General features: G+C 44.6%; 1 protein-coding gene across 4 annotated transcripts in view; it reads left to right on the top strand.

The window, feature by feature from the left end:
* The window catches only part of arhgef6 (Rac/Cdc42 guanine nucleotide exchange factor 6), an 86222-nt gene that overhangs the window by 65882 nt on the left and 8077 nt on the right, over positions 1-12263 (top strand). For all 4 annotated transcript variants that reach the window (XM_062963693.1, XM_062963692.1, XM_062963691.1 and 1 more), the window contains 7 exons: positions 873-1012; positions 3227-3352; positions 7809-7829; positions 8032-8125; positions 8317-8406; positions 11280-11379; positions 11852-11906. In XM_062963693.1, the coding sequence (XP_062819763.1) occupies positions 873-1012; positions 3227-3352; positions 7809-7829; positions 8032-8125; positions 8317-8406; positions 11280-11379; positions 11852-11906 (626 nt within the window). The remainder of the gene's footprint in view (positions 1-872; positions 1013-3226; positions 3353-7808; positions 7830-8031; positions 8126-8316; positions 8407-11279; positions 11380-11851; positions 11907-12263) is intronic.

The raw sequence follows: 12263 nt of genomic DNA, 5'->3' as shown, positions 1-12263 counted from the left end.
TGTGTGTGTATAGGGCTTACAAATATTGTAGGGGAAATGCACACACACACACGCACACACAGACAGAGGGTTATAGATCTATATAATTATAGATCTATATCTAGCTCTGCATTGTTTATATAAGCATTGAATGTTTGCCTGTTACTATGTTTGAAGTCTGCCTGAGTTCCCATGGAGAGATAGGGTGGGATCCAAATGAAGTTTATTATTATTATTATTATTATTATTATTATTATTATTATTAGGTTATTGTTGATACCATATTGTTTTTGTTGCCCCTACTTTTCCACTTACAGAGCTAGTTTATTGTTTTTCTTTGAAATACGGCAAATCTTCAAAAACATTTAACCTACTGATGCCTCGATTAATGAAATTTTATTGGTATCTATTTTTATTTTGAAATTTACCCGTAGCTGCTGCATTTCCTACCCTCGGCTTATACTTGAGTCAATAAGTTATCCCAGTTTTTTGTGGTAAAATTAGGTGCCTCGGCTTATATTCGGGTAGGCTTATACTCGAGTATATACGGTAATTCATATCTCTTTAAAGCCACTAAGCAGGGAGGTTGCTTGTTTGTATATACGGTATATCAGAGTGCTACCCCACGATAATTTCAAGGTCCCAGTAGTTCCCAGTTTCCCCAAAGCCAATGGTTATCATCCTTCAGTCCTCCAAATATTTTGGATTTCTGCTCCCAAAAGCTCTGGACATCGAGCTTCTTGGCTGGGGCTCATTGGAGTTGACGTCCAGCCACCAACATCCAGAAGGGATCAATATCGGGACCTGCTCTTCTCATCCCCTTTGAAGAATCTCGGTGGGTCGCTGGGATGTAATTTCTCCACTGAGTGATCTGCTTCTTTCCCTTCTTCCAGGAGGTATGATCGATCGGATCACGGTGTACTGCAACAACAGCCATGACTTGCACGAGTGGCTTGACCATTTGCAAAGGTTGACGCGAGGAGCAGCTTCCAGCGGCACTCTCTCCAAGACGCACTCTTGGAGCCCCCATTCTGTAAGTCCGCAGCCTCTTAGGAAGGCACCCTTCTCTCTTGAATGGCACTGTCTATATGTGTTAAAGCACTGAACTGCTGAACTTGCAGACCGAAAGGTCGCAGGTTCGAATCTGGGGAGCAGAGTGAGCGTCCACTGTAAGCTCCAGCTTCTGCCAACCTAGCAGTTCGAAAACATGCCAATGTGAGTAGATCAATAGGTACCACTCCGGCGGGAAGGTAACAGCGCTCTATGCAGTCATGCCAGTGGCCACATGACCTTGGAGGTGTCTACGGACAACGCTGGCTCTTCGGCTTAGAAATGGAGATGAGCACCAACTTCCAGAGTCGGACACGACTAGACTTTGTGTCAGGGGAAAACCTTTACCTTTACCTACTGTAGACAACAGTTGCATGGTACAGTAGAGTCTCACTTATCCAACATTCGCTTATCCAACATTCTGGATTATCCAACGCATTTTTGTAGTCAATGTTTTCAATACATCGTGATATTTTGGTGCTAAATTTGTAAATACAGTAATTACTACATAGCATTACTGCATATTGAACTACTTTTTCTGTCAAATTTGTTGTATAACATGATGTTTTGGTGCTTCATTTGTAAAATCATAACCTAATTTGATGTTTAATAGGCTTCTCCTTAATCTTTCCTTATTATCCAACATATTCGCTTATCCAACATTCTGCCAGCCTATTTATGTTGGATAAGTGAGACTCTACTGTATATGGTAGACTCCTCCAGAGGAGAGAGGATCCCTTTGTCCTTTGCTGAACGTAGCATCTGTTGGATTTCACCAGGCACCTGGAGCTGCAAAAGGTTTTCTGAACTGGGTGAAAAGTCATAATAAGCCTCATCTGTGTCAGAGTTCAGCTCCTGATCAGGCTCTGAAGCCATGGCTGGCTGGTATATAACAATATCCAAATGGTACAGAACCCCACTCCAAGTAGCACACATAATGGGAAATACTTCAAATAAGTGTTGGCACAACTGTGGGGAAATAGGTACATTTTCCCACATGTGGTGGGACTGAAGAAAAATTCAGAACTTTTATAGAAAAATAAGAAAAATAATGGAAGAAATAATAGGGAAAGAATTAATATGTGTAACACTCCTAGGCAGCGCGAACACAGAACCAATACGGAGGCCAATAAACAATCTAATATCTTTATTAAAGCAATAAAGGTTTCAAACAAAAATAAGCAGAATAGATAGTCAAATAGTTGACCTTTTAAAAAAGATCAAAATTAGTCCAAAGAATGAAAGTCTTATGTCCAATATTAGAGTCCAAAGTCCAAAATCCAATAACTGAAACACACTCAAACTTACTGGAAGTTTGAGTGGGGAAAGGAGCAAAGTTCCACAGGAAATTACTTGAAGTAATAGTCCAGAACAAGGTGTCAAGGCAAGGCAAAGGCTGTTTGTGGTGGATCTGAAACGCAGTCCAAACTTGGCAAGGGACGAGCCACAACGCCCAGTCTACTCGAGAGTAAGTGCACCAACAGGCCGCTTGGAAGCTCAGGATCAAGAGATGATGTATTCTTCAATCAGAAGTTCAGTTGACACCGCAACAGATATTCTCTGCACAGAACTTTTATTGAAGTCCAAGAGCTCCCCCAAAGCAGGTGTGTGACTCCCCAAATCTTCCCAAGAGAAACAAGCTGCTAACAACGAGACGCCAGATGTCTGCCTCCCCAATTCTTCCCAAGAGAACTGACTTAGCCACAATCTCCTCGCTCTGCTAATCTCACACTTCTCCTTAAACTTTGTCTTCGAGAGCGATCTGTTTGGAAAGTAGCCCTTCTATCAAACTCTAAACTCTCCGGAGATCCGGGAAGAGCCGGCAACATCTTAAGGGCATTCCTAATTGGCTCTGGCTCGGCAATGTCAACAGGAGATATCTGGCAAGGGATTGAATCTTGCTGAGGTGGGAAAAAACCCAAATTCTCTTCAGTTTGATCAGCAATGGCTGTGGGATCAGGGGCCAAAGGTGCCTGAGACATCACAATATGATACAAAGCTAGATACATGTCTCTCACGGTAAAGGTAAAGGAAGATAACAATAATTGGACAGATACATTTCTAAGGACTATTTAAAATTTCATTTAAGGAATAGTTACCTTTGGAACAATGTATACTGAAATAATTTATGTATGGCAAAAATATTTAATTGTTGTGATGTATCAAAAAGTATAAAACAAGTGTGTTGTTTTATCAGACTTTCAGCTCCCTTGGACAATCGCGAGGCCCGCTGGAGCCCCCCAAAATCCTCAAGCCCTGGACCTTAAGCTGCCTCCGACCCGCACCGCCGCTCAGGCCTTCGGTGGCACTCAGCTACAAGGAGGTAAGGGTCACGAGGCATTTGGTCATATGGTTAATGTTAGTTTCTCACGTACATGAAAGCCACACTTCTCAAAAAGAAATCCACTCATCAGCAAATCTCCAGCTTAAAACCTTTCATCTTTGGGGCTGTTCGGTTTTCCTTAGTTCTTCTAGAAGCCGTGTTTACTGTAGCGATAGTTTAGCTGCTTTCTCCTTTACTCGCCTCAATCCGTGTTGTCTCAAAATAGACCACTATGCAAATCGTAGCCCACAGGAAATTGGGTTTGCATCATACAGGAAGCTGGCATCACCATGCTAGAGCAACGCAACTACCAACAACATCGCCCATTTGATCCTTTTCGACAATTCAGAAGATTTGCTTCCAGTAGGAAACGCTCATTTAAGATCCTCCTTAAATCTTCTGCGGAGTTTGTGAAGGAGGTGTTGTTTCCCTTCCCACTGCTGACCGCTTTCAGAAAGCATCACAAAAACTGCTTGCGCACACGCTTTGTGCGTTCTCCTTTCTCTTTAATTTGGGTCACCGGCACGGCTGTCCTATTTAAAGCCCATGTTTATAAGACAACACTGCCGGGTGCCCTGTCTCTCCAAAAACTTTTATTCACTTATTTATAGTACTTATTTATAGTATAGCCCTTGGTGGCACAGTGTGTTAAAGCGCTGAGCTGCTGAACTTGCGGACCAAAAGGTCCCAGGTTCAAATCCCGGGAGCGGAATGAGCACCCGCTGTTAGCTCCAGCTCCTGCCAACCTAGCAGTTCGAAAACATGCAAATGTAAGTAGATCAATAGGTACCGCTCCGGCGGGAAGGTAACGGTACTCCATGCAGTCATGCAAGCCACATAACCTGGAGATGTCTATGGACAACGCTGGCTCTTCGGCTTAGAAATGGGGATGAGACCAACCCCAGAGTCGGTCACGACTGGACTTAATGTCAGGGGAAACTTTCACCTTTACCTATAGTACAGTCGGCCCTTCGCATTGGGAGGTTCCACATTTGAGGATTAGGCTATTTGCAGATTCAATTAGTCATGTTCTCTCTAGGTATCTCTCCGTTCTCCAGAACAACACTATGCTCAACATCTTGTGAAAGTCAGCCATAATGATGGTCTGGAAGACTCAGAGGTTCCTAGAAAGGTGATCTCTCAAGGATAATTTTTTTTATTTGAGTTTTTTCCGTGTTCATGGAGTTGCAATGCCCTTAACCCCAAATGTGGAGGACTAACTATATTTTTATTGGATTTTGGATTTCATCCGTCCACACATTTTGTAGTACCTAGGTAGGTAAAGGTTTTCCCCTGACGTTAAGTCCAGTCGTGTCCGACTCTGGGGGTTGGTGCTCATCTCCATTTCTAAGCCCAAGAGCCGGCGTTGTCCATAGACACCTCCAAGTTCATGTGGCCACTGGCATCACTGCATGGAGCGCCGTTACCTTCCCGCCGGAGCGGTACCTATTGATCTACTCACATTGGCATGATTTCGAACTGCTAGGTTAGTGGAAGCTGGGGCTAATAACGGGTGCTCACTCCGCTCCCCGGATTCGAACCTGCGATCTTTCAGTCCACAAGTTCAGCAGCTCAGCTCTTTAACATGCTGCGACATTGGGGGCTCCCCTTGCATTACCTATGGTTGTGTAATCATCATCATCATCATCATCATCATCATCATCATGCAGTAGAGTCTCACTTATCCAACATTCGCTTATCCAACGTTCTGGATTATCCGACGCAACCTGCCTTTTAGTAGTCAGTGTTTTGTAGTCAATCTTTTCAATACATTGTGATGTTTTGGTGCTAAATTTGTAAATATAGTAATTACTACATAACATTGCTGTGTATTGAACTGTGTTTTCTGTCAAATTTGTTGTCAAACATGATGTTTTGGTGCTTAAATTTTAAAATCATAATGTAATTTGATGTTTAATAGGCTTTTCCTTAATCCCTCCTTATTATCCAACATATTCACTTATCTAATGTTCTGCTGGCCTGTGTTTATGTTGGATAAGTGAGACTCTACTGTAATAATAATAATAATAATAATAATAATAATAATAATAATAATAATAATACCTTTATTTCTATCCTACTCTATCTCCTGAAGGGACTCAGGGTGGTTTACAACAAGAATTGGCAACTTATTATCCCTCATCCAATCCATCACAAGCACTGGTTTAGGGGCAGGACAACATCCTTGACTTTTGGTGTAACGGAGTAATAGTTGGATGTCATCGGCGTACATTTGGCACCGAACTCCAAAACTCCGAGTGATCTCTCCCAGCAGTTTCATGTAAATGTTAAACAGCATGGGGGACAGAATTGAACCCTGAAGAACCCCACAGGCCAGCGGCCAGGGAGTCGACCAGGAGTCCCCGAGCTCCACCATCTGGAAGCAAACATGAGATATCTTAGAAACAGGACCCAGATCTAAGCACAATATTAATTTCCATTTCATCTATACCAGTGATTCCCAAAGTGGGCACTACCACCCCCTGGTGGGTGCTGGAACAATCCAGGGGGGCGGTGATGGCACCTATTAGGACACAGGGGCGGGGCCAGGGGAGGGGCGGGGTCTCTTCCCAAGTGCCGGAGACAGGGCTGAGCACCTGAGTCGCCTGTTAGGACACAGGGGGCGGAGCTAGAGGAGTGGGCGTGGCTTCTTCCCAAGAGCCCGAGACAGGGCTGAGCCTCTATACCTCTCCTGAGTCACCTGTTGGGACACAGAGGGTGGAGCTAGGGAAGGGGAGGGGCTTCCTTCCAAGAGCCCGAGACAGGGCCTCTCCTGAGAGGCCTTTTAGGACTAAAGGGCGGGGCTAGGGGTGGGGGCGGGGCCTCCTTCCAAGAGCCTGAGACAGGGCTGAGCCTCTATACCTCTCCTGAGAGGCCTTTTAGGACTAAAGGGCGGGCCTAGTGGTGGGGGTGGGGCCTCCTTCCAAGAGCCCGAGACAGGGCTGAGCCTCTATACCTCTCCTGAGAGGCCTTTTAGGACTAAAGGGCGGGGCTAGTGGTGGGGGTGGGGCCTCCTTCCAAGAGCCTGAGACAGGGCTGAGCCTCTATACCTCTCCTGAGAGGCCTTTTAGGACTAAAGGGCGGGGCTGGGGTGGGGGCGGGGTCTCCTTCCAAGAGCACGAGACAGGGCTGAGCCTCTATACCTCTCCTGAGAGGCCTTTTAGGACTAAAGGGCGGGGCTAGTGGTGGGGGTGGGGCCTCCTTCCAAGAGCCCGAGACAGGGCTGAGCCTCTATACCTCTCCTGAGAGGCCTTTTAGGACTAAAGGGCGGGGCTAGTGGTGGGGGTGGGGCCTCCTTCCAAGAGCCTGAGACAGGGCTGAGCCTCTATACCTCTCCTGAGAGGCCTTTTAGGACTAAAGGGCGGGGCTGGGGTGGGGGCGGGGTCTCCTTCCAAGAGCACGAGACAGGGCTGAGCCTCTATACCTCTCCTGAGAGGCCTTTTAGGACTAAAGGGCGGGGCTAGTGGTGGGGGTGGGGCCTCCTTCCAAGAGCCTGAGACAGGGCTGAGCCTCTATACCTCTCCTGAGAGGCCTTTTAGGACTAAAGGGCGGGGCTGGGGTGGGGGCGGGGTCTCCTTCCAAGAGCATGAGACAGGGCTGAGCCTCTATACCTCTCCTGAGAGGCCTTTTAGGACTAAAGGGCGGGGCTGGGGTGGGGGCGGGGTCTCCTTCCAAGAGCACGAGACAGGGCTGAGCCTCTATACCTCTCCTGAGAGGCCTTTTAGGACTAAAGGGCGGGGCTAGTGGTGGGGGTGGGGCCTCCTTCCAAGAGCCCGAGACAGGGCTGAGCCTCTATACCTCTCCTGAGAGGCCTTTTAGGACTAAAGGGCGGGGCTAGGGGTGGGGGCGGGGCCTCTTCCCAAGAGCACGAGAACACGGGGGCAGGATATAGAGTTCAGCCCCGTCAGGCACTTGGGAAGAAGCCCCGCCCCCTCCTCTAGCCCCACCTCCTGTGTCCTTGCAGGTGCCACAGGACAGGTATAGAAGCTCAGCCCTGCCTCAGAGCTCGTAACTCCGCCCATCCTAGTCCTGGCCGCCCATTTGTGGCCCCGCCCACCTCCCCTCACAGCCCTGCGTCTTGGACTAGGGGAGAGGCTCAGCCCCGCCCTCTTGAGCAGGAGCCACGCCCACCCTCTAAGCCACGCCCACTTCTCAGGGGGCGCTGAGTCATATTTTTTCTGGAAAGGGAGCGGCAGGCCAAATAAGTTTGGGAACCACTGATCTATACCTTAGATACATAGGATAAAGATATCACACATTTTTGATAATTTTGAATCAAAGTTTGTACACATTGAACCATCTGAAAGCAATGGTATCACTCTCTTCAACAGGGTTAGGTTTTGGAGTATTTCAGAAACCTCGATAAGCAATGTTCAAGCTATAATGGAGTTCTTTGGCAAACATTGACCATCTTGTCTCATACTTGTCTCCTTTCTCTTTTCATATTCCTTCCTAGCGGATGTCTTACATCTTGAAGGTAAGCCTATAAACCTCAACTCGCAACATTATCTTCCTTTCTTAAATAAAGAAGAGGTGGAAATTCCACCCCATCATACAAATAATATTTTCCTAAGTTAAATTCGGTTTGCGTTTGTTTGACAACCCATTCCTATCTTTGCTTCTTCAGAAATCCCTTCCATTGCCAATGGGCCTTTGGTTAGTTCTCTTTGTTTATATAGGATTCCAGCAAAAGTCCAAAAACGATGAAGAAGTTTCTTCCCAAGAGGAAAACGGAGAGGAAACCGTCCGATGAGGAATTTGTCATTAGGAAAAGTATGTCTTCCATTCCAAAAAACGTACATATCCTTACTTTTTGTGTGCAAAAGTTTTTGGTTCAAAATAATCCTATCTGAATTTTGCACAGAATTGGTCCTGAATTGTGAAAATTTCACCAGAGTTGAGCAATATGGTTTTTTGAAGTGCTTTCCAACCTTTGCACTATTCAGAAGTTAATGTTTTTCCAGGTACTGCTGCCTTGGAGGAAGATGCTCAAATTCTCAAAGTGATTGAGGCTTATTGCACCGGCGCAAGCTTTCAGCAGACTTTGAGTTCAGGTTGGTGGCTTAAATGCATCAACTGTGTATGGTAGTGTAATGAATGATGATGGATATTAATATTAATGATGATGATGGATAAATTATGATGATTGTGATGGTGATGTGATAAGATGATGATGTGAGAGTAAATTGTAAATGCTGTTTCCACTGCTGAGGGGATTTTTGAGTCTTTTAATCCCTCTAGATTATATATATATCACCTTTATATGAGGGGAAGGATTACAGGGGGTGATCTTTATTCCAAAATCCCAGCCTCTGTCTCTGTAGTTAGGGATTTCTGTGTTGTGGTTCCCTTTCTGAGGTAACGGTGACTATTACTCTTCCCCAATTAGGTGATTTATTAAGGTAACTGCCACCAACGTGAGGCTTTTGAATTATCACCGAGGAAATTTGGCTCCACAGACGCAGATGAGATTAAATGAGTCAGTTAACAAAGAACAACAAGTTTATTGCGTACAAAGCTTATGGTTGCAGGTTGATTGATTTACTTATGGATCTTTAAATAAACAAGTGGTTTAATAACTCGTATAACCACCACAACAGTAGTCTTTGGTGTAAATCCACTCTCACTCTCCTACTGATGATATAAATTGTAGCGAACTCTAACCTCAGCTGAGCTCCTTAGTGAACAATGTCCCAACTACAATAAAAGCTTTTTAATTTGATCTAATACCGATCAAATCCCTGATCACTAGTCTTTCTCAATCAGAGATCTTGACTAGACTCCCTTTAGTCTACTTTGACTAAAGATTTTTGGCCAGGCCTGTCTCCTCAGTCCTACTTGACTAAAAAGCCTCCAGCCACGCACACACTCTCTCCCACTCTGGCTTCTCTTTTTAAAACCTCCCTTTTTTCCTTTTCTTGGCTCCGCCCACTTCTCCCTCTGATGAGCTAGCCAGCTTCGTCTCCTTGGTAACAGCACTACTGTGGATTGAAACAAGATGGCTTCTGTTTCAGCTACTGTGTCAACTAAAACACAAATACATACTCCAACAGACAAAATTAAACACAATAACTATGACTTCTCCACAGGTAGAAACTGAACATGGGATAATTTCTGAAGCAAAAAACAAAGGGCAGGGGTATAGTCTGTGTCTCTTAGAGATCCGAGGGCACAACAGCATAATTTGTGGCATAGTGGTTTAAGTGTTGGGCTATAACTCTAGAAGCCAGGGTTTGGGCAAGGGAAATAAGAAAAAAATATAAGGGAGATAGAAAACTTACAAAATTTAAGAAGATGATTAGTCAAAGGGGGGAAGGGAAGGAAAAGAAAGAACTAAAGGTATAACAAGTGATATTTACAAATTGCTAATAGATGAAGAACAGGAGCAGGATCACCTTAAACGTGGGAGTTAGATTGCAATAAGGAAATACACCCTCAAATCTGGAAAGAAATGTGGAATATTTATTATTATTATTTATTTACAGCATTTATATTCCGCCCTTCTCACCCCGAAAGGGACTCAGGGCGGATCACATTACACATATAGGCAAACATTCAATGCCTTTTGATATAGAACAAAGACAAATAAACATAGGCTCCGAGGGGCCTCGAACTCATGACCTCCTGGTCAGAGTGATTCATTGCAGTTAATTGCAGCTGGCTTGCTCTCCCGCCTGCGCCACAGCCCGGAATATGCGTATATTAAAAAACATGTCTATAAGAATAAAAGAGAATTATTATAAAGTGGTTTGGAGATGGTACCTCACACCAATTAGATTAAATCAAATTGATAAGAAATACTCTAAGCAGTGCTGGAGGGGCTGTCAGGAAATCAGTACATATATACATATGTGGTGGTCCTGTAAATACAGTAGAATCTCACTTATCCAACATAAACGGGCCGGCAGAATGTTAAATAATTTTTTTTTATTTACAGTATTTATATTCCGCCCTTCTCACCCCGAAGGGGACTCAGGGCGGATTACAATGAACACATATATGGCAAACATTCAATGCCAACAGACAAACAACATATATAGACAGACACAGAGGCATTTAACTTTTTTTTTTCCAGCTTCACGATTCCGGCCACAGGGGGAGCTGTTGCTTCACTGTCCACTAGTGGCTGTACTTCCTCATTCCTTTCCTCGTTTTTTCCTGGCAGTTTTTATGATGTTGTAAATTAGTTAAATTAGCCTCCCGCATAAAGCATACCTAAATTTCCCTACTTGACAGATGCAACTGTCTTTCGGGGCTGCATAGGTCAACAGCAAGCCGGGCTATTTAGTGGTCGGAGGCTTAACCCGACCTCTCGGTCAGAAGTGATTTATTGCAGCTGGTTACTAGCCAGCTGTGCCACAGCCTGGCCCATGGTTACCATGGTTACTATCAGTTTAGTTCTTTTTATTTTGATATTTAGCCAACTCTTCTTGGACTCTGGCGAGGCAAAGCCCAGGCTTTTGAAAGGGTCCAATGTCTGAAACCGGACCTTGAAAGAACAGGCCAAACATGGCCACAAAGGAGACGGTGGAAGTGGGGGAGTAAAAATTGAACCTTCTTACTCAGTTCGCTCTCAACGCACTGAGAGCAAAACTGATGGTAATCTCAGGATGAGATTTGAGATTTGGATAGGAAGCCCAAAATAAGATATCACTTCATCTGCCGCACCTTTGAGAAAAGCAGCTTCCTGGGTGAGGCGTGAGATGGAAACAGAGAGACAAGCATTTGTTGGAGATGTTGAGATGGTGTATTGAAAAAACAAATTGCACCAAGATAGAGGAAGATATGTGGGTTTTTTTTTCAAACGACGTATCTTTTATGCTGGTCCTTGACTCTTGAATCGAAGGCCAAGACGTAGGAAAATGGAAGGATTGAGATGTCTCTACATTCTTACTGTGACCACGTCTTCTCCTGTCCCCTCTCTCAGGTTCCCGTAAAAACTCAGTCGCCCAAGTCCTGCTTCCAGAAGAAGAAAAAATTATCATTGAGGAAACGCGAAGCAACGGGCAAACCGTCACGGAAGAAAAGTGAGTTGAACTGGAGTAAAAGTTCGGCCGGTTTCCAATAAAGTACAACAACAAAGTGCACGTGTGATGCTGAAGCCAAGCACAACAGTCCCTGGAACATCAAGTAGAGATCCTATCAGTTCAACATTCTAGAAGTTTATGTGTGGATTTTGCAAGTAATATTCTGGGAAGATGGAAAGATCTCCATCTGGTGCCTTGAAGACCTCAATAAAGGTGCCAAGTGAGCCTCTTTAGGGAGAGCTTTCAACACAGCTTTCCCCAAAGAGCCCTTCAAGCTCACCACATTTAGTCTGGCACATTGGATGGTCTTCTAAGCAAGAATGAGAGACCTGTTTAAGCTCAAGGACCAGATTTCTAGACTAGATAGACCCAAAGGTCAAAGGGACGAGATTTTAGATCACGGTTTTTGAAATACAAGGATTTGTTTCCACCGTATTTTTTACTATATTTGTGCCATCTGCTTCTTTTCCAGGAGCCTCGTGGACACTGTCTATGCACTGAAAGATGAGGTCAAGGAACTGAAGCAGGTAATAGAAAGTATCCCCAATACAGCCAACAAAACCATTATGCACAAACCAGAATATTACGAGGGCTATCCAGAAAGTAGATTACGTTTTGGAATTAAAAATGAGCAAAGTATAGGAGAAAACATTTACCATATGCAGTTGAAAGCCAGACCCAAATACCACTTCTCAACATAGTCCCCATTGGAATCTAGGCAGTTATCATAGCAATAAAAGAGTTTGGAAAGTCCTTCCCCACCAAACTTTGCCGCTTGGCTTGCGTCCTCAACCAATTGCTCTTCTGTTTTGCAAATGCTTTCAAGGAAGGTTATGGCGACCATTTTTGGGACAGGAAAGGTGTCCTTCTTGCAAAACCTTAGA

Source organism: Anolis carolinensis, unplaced genomic scaffold, assembly GCF_035594765.1.
Source record: "Anolis carolinensis isolate JA03-04 unplaced genomic scaffold, rAnoCar3.1.pri scaffold_12, whole genome shotgun sequence".
In the NCBI taxonomy this organism is placed as follows: Eukaryota; Metazoa; Chordata; class Lepidosauria; order Squamata; family Dactyloidae; genus Anolis; species Anolis carolinensis.
Note: the sequence above shows the minus strand (reverse complement) of the source record. Positions and strands in the feature narration are given on the sequence as shown.